This window comes from Styela clava, chromosome 8, assembly GCF_964204865.1.
Source record: "Styela clava chromosome 8, kaStyClav1.hap1.2, whole genome shotgun sequence".
Classification (NCBI taxonomy): Eukaryota; Metazoa; Chordata; class Ascidiacea; order Stolidobranchia; family Styelidae; genus Styela; species Styela clava.
The window spans coordinates 18699360-18712568 of record NC_135257.1 but is presented as its reverse complement, the minus strand read 5'-3'; the positions used below and the strand labels follow the sequence as shown (position 1 = coordinate 18712568).

At 37.0% G+C, this 13209-nt stretch overlaps 2 protein-coding genes across 2 annotated transcripts in view; one reads left to right on the top strand and one right to left on the bottom strand.

Moving 5' to 3' along the window:
• Positions 1-13209, bottom strand: part of LOC120346425 (uncharacterized) — a 200558-nt gene that overhangs the window by 117471 nt on the left and 69878 nt on the right. The window lies entirely within an intron of this gene.
• Positions 5221-12538, top strand: LOC120345868 (uncharacterized). Its single transcript, XM_078115534.1, has 4 exons — positions 5221-5305; positions 6557-6679; positions 7341-7436; positions 8334-12538. Exons 1-4 carry the CDS (start codon positions 5248-5250, stop codon positions 8474-8476), a joined length of 420 nt encoding a protein of 139 aa, XP_077971660.1. The 5' UTR covers positions 5221-5247; the 3' UTR covers positions 8477-12538.

Sequence of the window (13209 nt, the reverse complement as noted above, 5' to 3'; positions counted from 1 at the left end):
TTTGATTAACCCTTCATACCTATTGACCTCTCTTTGTGGTAAGTGTCATGTTTAACATGTCACGTACATGTAGGCAGTTGTAGGATTCAGCCGGTTCGAACCGGTTCTATAGAACCGTCTCACGGAATTTTATGATATCAGCGAACCTGTTAGAATTACTGGTTACTGTCAATGTTCTGTTTGTAACAGAACCGGCTGTAAAAATATGACTTTTGTTGAGGAACCGGCTGACAAAAAATTTGAATCCCACCACTGCATGTAGGGTATGAACATTTAGTGTATCCGCCCAAATATCTTGACACACACACACACACATCTTGGTGAATAGTTCAGTCATAATTTAGAAATATTAATTTCCTGGTGCCTTATAGAATAATATTAACCCTCCATGACCCTCGACCTTTTATTTCTGTGGGCGATGTTATATTCAACGTGTTCATTTTTTATTTCTACTTTACGCAATTTGTTGCTATAATTATCAAAACCCTTGTGACTCGGATACCCTCCGTTTCACCCGGAACATCACATGCACGGCATAAACAATCAGTGCACCCGTTCACCATCTTGCAAATAAACGTCCCTCGAGTTTGTTACCAAATATGGTAAGACACCAAACGCGCTATTTTCTGCTATTTGAGTTCAGAAATGCTATGTTTAGTTTCATTTCTACACAATTCTATAAATATATTTTAATAATCAGTGGTGTATCCCCGTAATATAGTGAATTAATCTGAATTGTTAAAAAAAAAATTTGATTGTGATTTATCCTGAATCGGCACATTATATCCAGGCTTGTCCATGGGGATAGGAGTTCCATGGGAAACGTCCCATGGGAGGAGACAGCACACATTTGTATTTCTCATGGGACACGAAAACCGTATGATTTTTTCGGAAATGATGGTAAAACATTTCGTTATGGACTTCGTGTCTATATAATTGAGATAGCTCTCTTGTTAGCTATAAAGAGCAAAATATATTCAGCATTAACAATATACTTCGTGAAGGGGCTGATGGACACATGTATAATAGTTATGAATATAAAGTTAACAAAGTCCGTAAATTTTGTTGTGTTGCATGTGCATTTAGTAGACGCTAAACCTAAATTTAACAATTTTTATTGAATTTTATTCCAATGAGAATCCCGTGGGATGGAATAGGATGTGACAAGCATGATTGCTATAGGATGGGATGGGAATGGAACAGAAAAATATTGACAAACCTTAATCAGATTTGATGCCTTGATGGATGGGGGGAGCATTGAAGTGAAACATGTCGTCATAATACAAATGATATTGCGATTTCAAGTCATGCCAGGTTTCCCTGGCTTACCTTCGCATTTATATATTATTACGACGACTTTACCCTTTTACTCTAACCTAAGCTCCGTGTAAGCTGACACAAACATGTAAGAATGTCCATTTCGATTGCACCGGCATTTTCCCAGCTGGGCATTGCCTTACCAATTTTTAAAATCTCTAGTGAGGTGATGGAAATCGGGTTGCCATGCCAACATGTCCCAGTTTTTTTCGGTCCTTATGACGTCATAAACCACGCTTAAATTCGGAAGATCTCAAGGTTCGACTGCGACTTTATTCTTAATCAAACAACAAATAAAACAAATTAAAGCGACAATCAAGCGAATTCAAGCAGATATTCTCTCTTGCAGACACTCTCCCCTGCCTGCAACGTGCCTTGTTCGGCGGGACCAATAAAATTAATAATAACACTTGAATCAAAACAGCAACAACGAGAAAAATAACACACAAGAAAAAATCCTATCGCAAACATAGGTAAAGTCCGACGCAATATCCATTGGTATCACCCAGTGGTCAAATATCACCCAGTGGTCACCCAGTGGTCATGTGTGTTTGTGGATTTATTTATTACATAAAATATCGCTACAATTATTCAAACATACTTTGCACAGCTACGCGTGAAGCGCTTCGTCAAATGTCGCGACAGCTGCGTAGCCATGGTGTTGGTCGGAACCGCCCCTCTTGACCTTTTTCCTGTTTCACACATAGAAATTTTCCGCAGCTTCAAACGCTTTTTAAACAACCAAAGACTCTTTAGAACCCACGTTTTCCGGCCTCTGGCCAGACCCGTTAGCAGTCAGTGGTTCCCAGACTGAGGTCCGCGGACCTTTTGGGATTTGTGAAGCACTTCCGGAGGGTCCGCGAAACAAATCTGTAATATGGCTAATAGCTTGATAATACAAAAATTAAGTCCTTAAATTTCCAAACACACATTTCGTTGCCTTTTGCTACTTCGCAGTCACCGCTGGAGACACTGATTCTTCACTTTCTGTTACGATCACTCTGCCCCGTTGTGATGTCACAAAGCTGTAGGCCTGTGATATCACATAGAGAGTTCAATTTCTCAAATTCAAGTTCACAAGTTTACAAACTGCAGAGCTAGAGCTGACGCTGCCCTTTTGCACGTTCATCAATTATCGAAACAAACTGGATGTCGCACATGTCATTAGGGTTGCGCTTTATAAGTATTCTTTTGTTCGTTTCACTACAGGGCGCACCATATTTGTTGTTGTTGTTTTAATGTTTTATTTTTGTGCGCATGGCCGGGAATCATTAAAAAAATTGCAAAGGGTCCGTCATGGAATTTTTTTCAAAAAGTTTGGAAACCACTGCGCTAGCTAATACGGCCTTGGAAATTAGAAATTTCACGACCCCATACTCTCATTACATCATTCCAGGATATGATCCTGCTGGTCACATCACCATGCGCAATTTAAATATTTTGTGTCACATTTACTAATAATAGCTAGTTACCTTACACAAATTTATGCGCGTCAATAATGAGGAAGTCGTAATAACGCGTAACACAAACCAACATACAAAACACTGGCTTGCTGCAATATTATAAAAAAAACGAATATTTAACTGGAATTCTATAGTATCCAACCCTATTTAAAAATCTATTACAGTACAAAAGAGTACTGTGCGTCCTTTGTCTCAGTATATATATTTCAGCAGTGAGTACTTCATATACATACAAGGTTGCAAGTCATTTTTGTATGGATTACATTGAATTATAGGTAACTTTCGCTACTATTTTTCAAACGCAATAACGTGGGACATCAACGTTGCGCGCTGAAGGTTAGTTAGATAATATCATTACGAAAGGGCGGTATATTAGTAAATTCATTATACACTGGTTAGACAGAAGCGCGATGTGCGACTACAGGAGCGCTTCCCAAACGGGGAGGATTTTAGTTCTTTTTGGGAAAGAAATATTAATTTCTATTTGGTGTTGTTTTACTGGTATTGTATTGTATTTAGCACCGTGTTTCTCTGAAAATAAGAACCTAGACTGAAAATAAGACCTAGCCTAAATTTTAGGAATGTCTTTCATATAATCCTTCCCCTTAAAATAAGGGCGCTCCCGTAGTATGTGCACCAAGATGGCCCACAACCTAAACATAGTATGTGTACCAAGTTAGGGTTAGGCCATAATTTTAAGTATAAATACTACGGAAGTCATTGACTAGTCCCCGAACTCGTAATAGAACTAAAATAAGGAAAATTGGAAGAAAATTATGGCCTAACCCTAACCTGGTACACGTACTATGTTCAGATTGAGTGTTATTTTTCAAAAATAAAATTGAAATGAGGTCTTGTTTTATTTTTGAGGAATCATGGTAGTGCTATATTGTTTAGATATTGTAGAGCATACTTTTCGACACATTATTGAACATTCATACTAAACAAACGCCAGAGTGCGAGTTCCGCCAGCTGAGGGTGCTAAACGAATGAAAGAGAAAGAGTTTTATGCAAAGTGAGGGGGAAATAAAGAGATCCAGAATAGGCAAATCAAGTAAAATATCGATTGGGTACCACTGGACTACTGCAAGCGCGCCCAAATAGCTTCATGTATTATATTCAACTTGGGGTCAAAGGTGAGAAAACCGTTCGTAACAAGTCGATTTTTGTGGATTTTACTGAGTTGTCATCCCAGTAATGTTTTACTACGTTGTTAGCCATAGCAATCCCAACTTGACACAGACTATTTTTGCGTTTTACCCGTAAGTTTGTGGAATTTGCTGTGCCCTAACGTATCTATTAATTTATACCCGTCGTCAAAAAAAATTGCAAACAATCCATCTCCGACTTGCGATATTGGTATGAAACACTGGCAATTTTTTTTTTTCGACTAATTCTGATGTGTTATCACTTTCGGTTGCTTAAAATTGAACGTTTTTCATTTATCGTTATTTTTGTTGATACGTTGAGAGATCTTTTTAAGTCGTGCAAAGACAGAATAGACGACAAAGCATAGCTGGAGTCACCCTAACCCGACATCACAGACAAAGTGTTGTTACCCGACCCCGCGATCACATATGGCTGTGCAAAGACAGATTAGACTTCAACGTTTAATATGTGCCACTCGAACTCGAGAGCACTTGGTAATTTATAACTAGTGTCACCCGAACATTGAGATAGATCACTTTTGCCCGGACAAAGTCAGAATAGTCGTTTGAGTACAACTAGTGTCATTCGAACCCGAAATCACTCAGGCTGTATAAGGTCAGAATAGACTTAAAGCACAACTAGTGTCACCAGAACCGTCAAGGTAAACGTCAAGGTTTAACTAGTGTCACCCGAACTCGAGATCAAACGACAAAGTATAGCTGGTGTCACCCGAACCTGAGATCACACGGCAAAGTATAAATGGTGTCACCCGAACCCGAGATTACTTGGGCTGTGTAAAAGCCAGAATATACTTTAAAGTTCAACTAATGTCACCAGAACACAAAATAAACGGCAAAGTTTAACTGATCTCATCCAAACCAAAGATCATACGGCAAGGTATAACTTATTTCTTAACTCCTAGGAGTTGACGAAAAATACTAGCTTTACTGGAAATTCCAATTGTTGAATGAGGAAGGCGATATTTTTATAACAATACGAATAAATAAATACCAAAATAAATCAACGGCAACAATAGCAAAACGATCTTTTGGTCCATTTCGTGTCTAATTACGTTTTTCACATTGATATATGTGTGAAACAGATGCAGAATCTAGGTTGGTTATCGAGCAGGACTGCGAACGGGACGTCCGAGATTTCATTTTCGGGACTTTTGCTTCAAGCTCATTGATTACCAGTTTTGCACGCTTCCGTCGCGCCACCAGGCCAGCCTATGCTTTCTTTTCTTGAAGATACTCTCGGTAAAATAATTTTAATTCTTTCTGGTAGATATTTATTAAATAACGTAACGAAAACAGAAATGCCAGGAGTACATGCGTTACTTGTGATGTCTATTGCTGTAATTCTATTCAGCGAAGGTAAGAAATATATTGTAAGTTCAATTATTTTCCAAAAATCGGTTCTCCGCATTGGAGTACTGCGTTTCCTCGAAAATAAGACTGGGTCTTATTTCAATTTTCTTCCGAAATATAACACTAGGGGGGATGTTTTATTTTCGGGGATGTCTTATATTTTCATTTATCAAAAACAAAATTACAAAGTAGAGAATTACGAGATTTTCAAATATACAAAATAAGAAAACCGATATCCATTTACTTATAAATAACACGTTTTTATTCAAAATAACTGCGAAACCTAGATTTATTAATCATTTGAAACGTGTAGGAGAGATTTCTTGCTATGGAACAGGTCGAAAAAAAAAAATTCGCGATATTGACTGAGTCTTTTTTATTGTCTAAGGGAAGCGCTTATATTAAAAATCATTTTCAAAAATCAGACTCGGTCTTATTTTCAGGGAAACACGGTAGTTAGTTTTGTATTACATATTTATGCCGACGTATTAAACTTTTCAAACAAAATCCAGTGTGTGAGTTGCGCTTAACACTAGCAATTGACCCGTTAACAATAAAACAAATAACTTAAACAAAGTTTCATGCTTAGTCAGGGAGGAGAGAACAAATTTGAATTGAGCTGGGTGGTATATATCGTAAATCAGAGGTTCCCAAACCGCGGCCCCTGGGCCAATTTCGGCCCGCGTAACGATTTAATATGGCCCGCCGAAATGAAGTTAAATAATTTAGTTTAACAATTTATGTTTTTTTGTGTGTGTGTTTTATATACCGCCAATCGTTACGTCATTATCTTAGTTTAAGCATGTGTATATACGTAACAATTCAGTTTGGTATTATAACAATTTGGTATCTTAGTTATACATACCGATAACGTGCCTTTGCAATATTTTTTAGCTTCTAATTTTGACCCATGCTCTATCAATCTTAGGAATCCCTAGCGTAAGTGATAGGGATCCATATTTTCCTTTAACTTTGGTCTCTTCCCAGAAAGGGTATAGATAGGTTCGCTAAAGTCCAAAAATTTATATTTCGAAGTTTTCGCCGCTTTTTGAAGCACTTAAATCCGTTATATTATTATGTGTTTTACTACATCGACCCGCAAGGGAATGAAAACCGAGTATCTGCGTATACATATGGACTGCTATGTTTTCTGGTGACAAGGCAAAGCTATTGCATTTTGCCCAAATTGGGGGGAATTGGACTAGATTATGTGATTGGATCGTAGAACACAACTAAACTACATGGTTTTATTTTTAGTGAAGGCGTTGACTTGTTACCATTGCTTAGAATCATCGTGCGAAGCATCAGAATTAACAGCCGGACATCTGAAAAACTGCTCTGCCGATTTGAACTTTTGTCAATCGAGCTTCACGGCAACAGGTCTGTATCTGAGCACTAGTTTTCCTATGTATATTCATCGGGCTACTTTTTTTGCCTACAACAAAATTCTTTCTTTTTAAGTTTGATCGACTGACCACCTTTTCGGGTTGTAGATTTTTCTGGGTATGTAATTATTTTGCAAAGAGTGCTTTCTACACTGCGGACGTTATACTTTCCTGCATTGCTGTGATTGCTATTTTCAGGGAATATTCCCGGTTCAGAATTGCCAACCCACTATATTACACTCTAAGTAACGTGGTGGGTATGGAATTTGAATTATCCCTTACTCGTTCGTTTGTTTTGTTCCGAACAATGCTAGATAGAATCAGCCACTGGTATCTAACATTATCTTAAAAAATCTATCTACAGAAGTTTTCAGTAAATCGTTCAAAAATAGAGTAAAGCGGTGTTGGGAAAGGCGTAACAGTAACAACCTCGGGCCCCCTGGTTACGCCTTTGCAAGCATTCACTGCTGAATAGTGAATTTGGATCATTCCCGTTCGGCATTGCCCACTCACCCAATTTATTGGACCCTGGGTAGGGTGGTTAACATGGGAGTCAAACCCCGAAATTTGAATCCGCGATGCAATCATAGTTAAGTGTAACTCTTAAACCACTAGGCCACCGAACCCACGATTTTGATATATTTTTTCTTCTACAGCGAACGGTATTAATATAGAACGAGGATGTGTGAGTCAAAAGGCCATGGGAGAATGTGTTGATAATTTATCTGTGTCACGGTGCACTTGTGAAACAGGTAATATGATATTGTTATTTACTTAATGGAATTGTTTAGTTTTGCTGTTTATGCCCATGTATGTTGAGACGGCAATTACATGAAAATATGACAAGCTCAAAAACCTGATATCTGAGCGAGTCGATTGCTACAGTGTTGACTAAGACAGTGTTGATTTCAGAATCGAATCGAATATTTTTTTCGAATCGAATATCGAATACTTGAGAGATATATAGCTGTATGTAACTTCCTTATTGCATTGGGTCCTCTAGTCTAGACACATAAATTACCGGAAACATAGAATAGATCACGCAGACAGATTGCTGAGCATTCACAAACAATAAAAAACACGTTTTCATCAATAACTCACTACATAAAAGAGTCATGTCAGATTTGCATTGAAAAAATAGGGCTTCAATAAAACAAAATTGAGAAATTGACCTCGACCATTGGTAGAAAGAAGAAAAAAAACAAGATGGGGGCGATTCCAAATTTTGCTCTAAACCGATTAGAATAATTTACTATTTGATTCTAATATTCCATTCGAAACGCCCAGCCCCTACAAGTCATTTCAGTCAGGCATGTAGGTGCTAGTCTTCAATAAGCCAGTTCAGGGTATGATGCTTTCTGCAAAACTGCGCATTGCTAAATAGTTTTTGTTGTTGCAACAATATTTCAATTTCGCATCTTATGGCGCAATAAAATTCAACTCTCCATTACTTGAAATGGTCGAAGCCGCTAGAGGCTTCTATACTTTTTTTCTCAAATTTCCCTCTGAGCTCTATGGGGTCCGATATTTCACATAAAAGCTCATTTTGGGATACCACCTTTTAGGAATTGGTTCACAATATCGAATCGAGCTGGACCAGAATTACGTTTTTTTCAATACATTGTACAATTTGCTCATTTGTTTTTCAGATAAATGCAACACCATTACCAAGACCGTAAAGTATGGCGGCGTCAAAGATGATGGCGGCGGTGCAAGCTCTCTACAATCTCTCTCATTCTACACGTCTGTCCTCTTATTTGGACTGCTAGGAGTTTTGGTAGCCAATGTATAACTACATAAAAATGTCAATGAAGAATCCTTTAATATTTATATAAAGTAGACTGTTTGACGGATCTAATGTAACCTATATTTTCATTTCACGATGTTACTAATTTCCGAAACCTATAAATCCAAGTCCATAAAACAGTGCTTCACCAACTTTTTTGCGCACTCCCGATTATTTTGAGAGTTTGTCAAGTCTCGCGCCTCCCCGAAAAAATAACTAGCAAACAATAGGCTACAAATAACAGCTAGTGAGGAGTAACTATGTTTTATTCAAAAACTAGGTTGAAAATGTGTGCACATGTTAAAGAAATATAAACAATAAAGAAGTGTTGATATCCAAATAATGGCGGACAATATCAAATCTAACAAATATTCTTATTTTTGATTAACTTCACCCCTCAAAAAATTGCCTACCCCCCTCTCTACGTTGTGGGCCGCGTCTCATCGTTTGCGAACCACCGCCCATAACGGGATCATAAGTATGACGAAAACTTTAGTTCTATCGAGGTGATATGACATTCGGTGCATATGACATGCAGTTCATTTGGTTGATATTTTGCTGACATCGCATTGACCATATTTGTCATTTTATTTCCGTGTATATAGATGATCACCTCTCGTTTTTTATTTTCATGCTTTTCCCACAGTCATGACTAATCTGTGTCCCATGTTACAGGAAAAAATTAATATTGCCTAGTGTTTGATGCGGTAATTTACCTACACATTCTTGCGGGGATTCGGTCCAAGTTCCCCAACTAATCTAGAATGTAATATGGGCGGGATATGTTTTTTCATCCGTTGGGCCAAACAGCCCTTTTCTTTATTGGAGTGGCTTCACTTTATTTTCTAATATTCTTGTTGAATTCCCTTCTTTGCATAGTTTGGAACTCATCATTCCCCCCGCTATGCATAAAATATGTTTTGGTTTATTGTTATTTGCTTCGTTCGTCTATAAATAGATTTTAAGCTAGTGATACCCGCAACGTTTGTATGAAAAGTGCGAAAATGAAAATTTTCTCTGTTTCACGTTTTTTTTATGTACTATGCATCATTATGTTTCATTTTTTAATAGTTACTCTTCATTATATCCATATATCCTGTCCGAAATGAAATATCGTGCTCCGTCTGGTTTGTAAAATGATTTAATCACCAATGTCCAAGAACAGAAATCGGGCAAAACGGTGTAGATTCTAATCGGTCATGCACAAGAATTGTCATGCACAAGAATTGTATATTTTTTCATCTCCCTCGCTATGCTTTGAACGTGGAAAATTGCATCTATGCTTATAGACCTTACATGGGCAAACTACAACCTCCGGGCCAAATCGGACCTGTTGAGGAATCCAATCTGGCCCACCCGATGCTGCCACACCCAAACTGAAACTAAATTTTGATGTTTAAGCTGAAATGAGATCGAAGAATTTGTTTAGATTGATATTAAATTTAGTTTTGGCACGAGGATTATTATTTTACACTTTTGCTTTTGTAACATTGAAAGTATTGTTCATAAAATGTAACTTTTAAGTCACACTTACATGGCCCGCCAATCTAGTTGGGAAAATTTCAGGCTCCTGGTCTAAAACCTTGTCCACCTCTGTTATAGACCATAGGTGTGCAACAGGTGCCCCCGGGTCACCGAGCTATTCAGTGTGGCCCTTGTCAATACTAAGATTTTCCCCATGGTTATATGACCCACTGACAATTATGTTGAACATCCCTGTTATAGACTGATAGCATATTATCAATTTATTTTATGTTTTTTATTATTGTACTAATCAGCGTCTGTTTTTAATTTCCTCATTTCTGACTAATTTTCGTTGTATGCATCATTTTACATCCACATTTTGAACAGATATTTTGCATTAAATAGTTTATATGATAGCGGAAATTACGTACGCTGTTTCGTATACGCTGTGCATTACTTTGTCCTTTCACGTATATTAATTAGGTATTCAATATTTAGGGTCCCCTGAAATAAAAAAAAATTACTACCCAAAAGTCGTAAGGTGTATTCATAACGTTTCAAAGCTTTGAACAATTCACCGTAGATGGTGAATGAAAGAGAAAGCGTTCCAATTTTCAACGAGTTAATGAACATTTTTATGAAATGATCACACAACGTAAAACGTGTTATGAACGTTGTTTAATTAGTTATTAGTCACATAATGTTTCGATCATAAATTCGTTTTGCCGATAATAAGCTCCAATAAGACACAATAAGGTGGTTGGAGTAACCAAAGGATCCTAAATGTAACTCTGACATGGGAAAACTACGTCCCGCGGGCCAAATCCGGCCCGTTGGGTAATTCAATCTGGCCCGCCTGATGCTGCCACAACCAAACTAAAAGAAAAATTATGATGCTTTAGCTCAAAAAAAATAGCTCAAGGAATTCGTTGAGATTGCGATTAAATTTGTAGTTTTGGCACGAGGATTATTGTTTCCGTTTTTTATGGTAACAATGTAAATATTGTTCATAAAATTAACTTTTTACGTCACACTTACATGGCCACTACTAAATTATTTTTGAAAGTTCTTTTGTGACTTCTTTTATATGAAATCAGCATTGCATTTGGTGGTAAATGAACCTTGTCCCTTCTCCAATTTCTTTCCAAAAATATATTATGCATTAACTTTGTATTTTTGAGTAAAGTTTTGTAAATTTCTACTGTAAAATTAGTGCTTTCATGTTTTAAATTCAAACGATAATATAATATATATCTATATATATACTTTGTTTAAATTGCTTCATAGCGTCTACTAGACCTATGGTTAACTATAAGGTCGTAGAGCTTTGATGTAGGTCGCAAATTTATATTTAACTCTTTGAACTCTGACGGCTCTGAGCGAAGTTACTCGCTCACCCTGAAGGTTCGCGGCGCCGTATTGGTAGAACAATAAAATAAGTCTAAATACTGGCTATTTGGCACGCTTATAATTTTTTACCAATTATAGTTAGCACGTTGTGTGACATTTCAATCGAAAGGAAATTTTATCGTGCATTCAGAATGTATTTTCCATTTCGAAATACATTTTGTCAAAATTAATAAAATTGACCCTAATCTAACAGTGATTTTTCTGCATGTATGTGAGTTTTGGCTTGAAATTTTGTTACTTTGGTACAAAATATACTGCCAATATTTGATGTTCATAAAGAGTTTTTTGTGAGCTTTTTGTTGATATTCGAATTACTATTGTGGCTGCCATATAACCAATTTTATATTTAAATATTTAATTGTGTATCATTGTGTCGAGTGAACAACTTCGATAAGCGGCCATGACGCACTGATTACGCAGCTACGCAAAAGCCGATCACGTGACTACCGTCATGAAGATGTTGATAAGTACGTTCGAAAAGTATTGCGTGGCAAAATGCGCAATATAACTTTCACGACGACGTTCTCAGCGGGACATCGGTCGCCGAGTATCAATATGATATTAACCCTGTATGGATTGAAGTACCGACGTCGAGTACTGCGTGCAGTAATAGCGAAGTGAAGGGAAGTTACTATCGTCATATAAAATTTCACTTGGAAAATGTTTTATTCGCCCATCAGTATTTGTTCAAATATCAATCAAAATAAGTACTTGCCTGCTCTGCAGATCGAAATATCTGATTGTACGAATGTTAGGCGAAGCAAGTGGATGGATCAATATCTGAGAGAACTAATAATGCAAAAAGAGCAACTCTTATTCCAACAAGATCATATGCGTCGCCAGAACTAGATACCCTACCGCAAAACGCCAGTTCTAATAATAGATGCGTCGTATGCAGCAAAATTTACATTATTGCCAAAAAACCAAGCCAGCTGCTAAAGACAAAGCGTTGCTGAAACGATGCGAGACAGTATATATGTACAAATACTGTAATGAGTACCTATGTATAGGTAACGAAACCAACAACCATTGGTATAACTGGCACAACAAAGTGCAATATTGGATTTAGAATGTGTCTTTTATCTGCATAATATTTTCATGTTCTTCATTGTTCCGGGCACAACAAAGTGCAATATTCAATTTAAAATTTTTAGCAAGCAGTCTTTCATGTACATACATTTTTCATGGTCTTTATTGTTCCGTTATTTGCTAATAAAATCCAAATATTGTTCCTATGGCGTATACGTAACCACAACTTAATGGGGCTTGAGCGGGCAGTCAAAGTCAAAGCGTAGTGCGAATTTTGAATGCGTAGCATCGGGTTAATTAATTACTTCCTGCGGACATTTAAATAATAACATCTCGACGTAACGTTATTGCGGATATCGTCACGTTAATTTGCATTTGCGTAATATACGTAAAGTTGTGCGTGACGAGACGTAGCCTCTCTTCAACGAGAACATCATTTTGACGCAGCGTCGCTGTTAAATTTACAGATAATCTAATATATTTGGCCATAAAATTTGAATGGCTCATCGTAAAATCGTTTTGGATACGTATATGAAAAAGCTATTCAAGTTCTCCCCATATATTGCCGATTGAATATGTGGCTATTTAGGCGAGAAGTCGAAATTCTTTATATTAAATATTTGTTATCATACAATAATTTCATACGCACTTTCAAATTGCCAATTTTACTGAAACATCGTATATTAGAGCACCGATATTTACAATATAATTATTCCCAATAACAAGCTTTCAGGCAATATAAAATTTATTTAAATACTCATTGTGGTTCTTGAGATACGAGATCATAAAGTTGATTCCTTCCGACACGAAAAACAAGCCGGTAAACCGGCTTGCCG

What these genes read in the sequence shown, in the direction of transcription:
- LOC120345868 (XM_078115534.1), top strand. Translation starts at nt 5,248, where the DNA reads ATGCCAGGAGTACATGCGTTACTTGTGATGTCTATTGCTGTAATTCTA. An exon ending in ATCGAGCTTCACGGCAACAG is followed by an intron (nt 6,680 to 7,340) that starts GTCTGTATCTGA and finishes TTTCTTCTACAG; the next exon opens with CGAACGGTATTAATATAGAA. An exon ending in ACGGTGCACTTGTGAAACAG is followed by an intron (nt 7,437 to 8,333) that starts GTAATATGATAT and finishes TTTGTTTTTCAG; the next exon opens with ATAAATGCAACACCATTACC.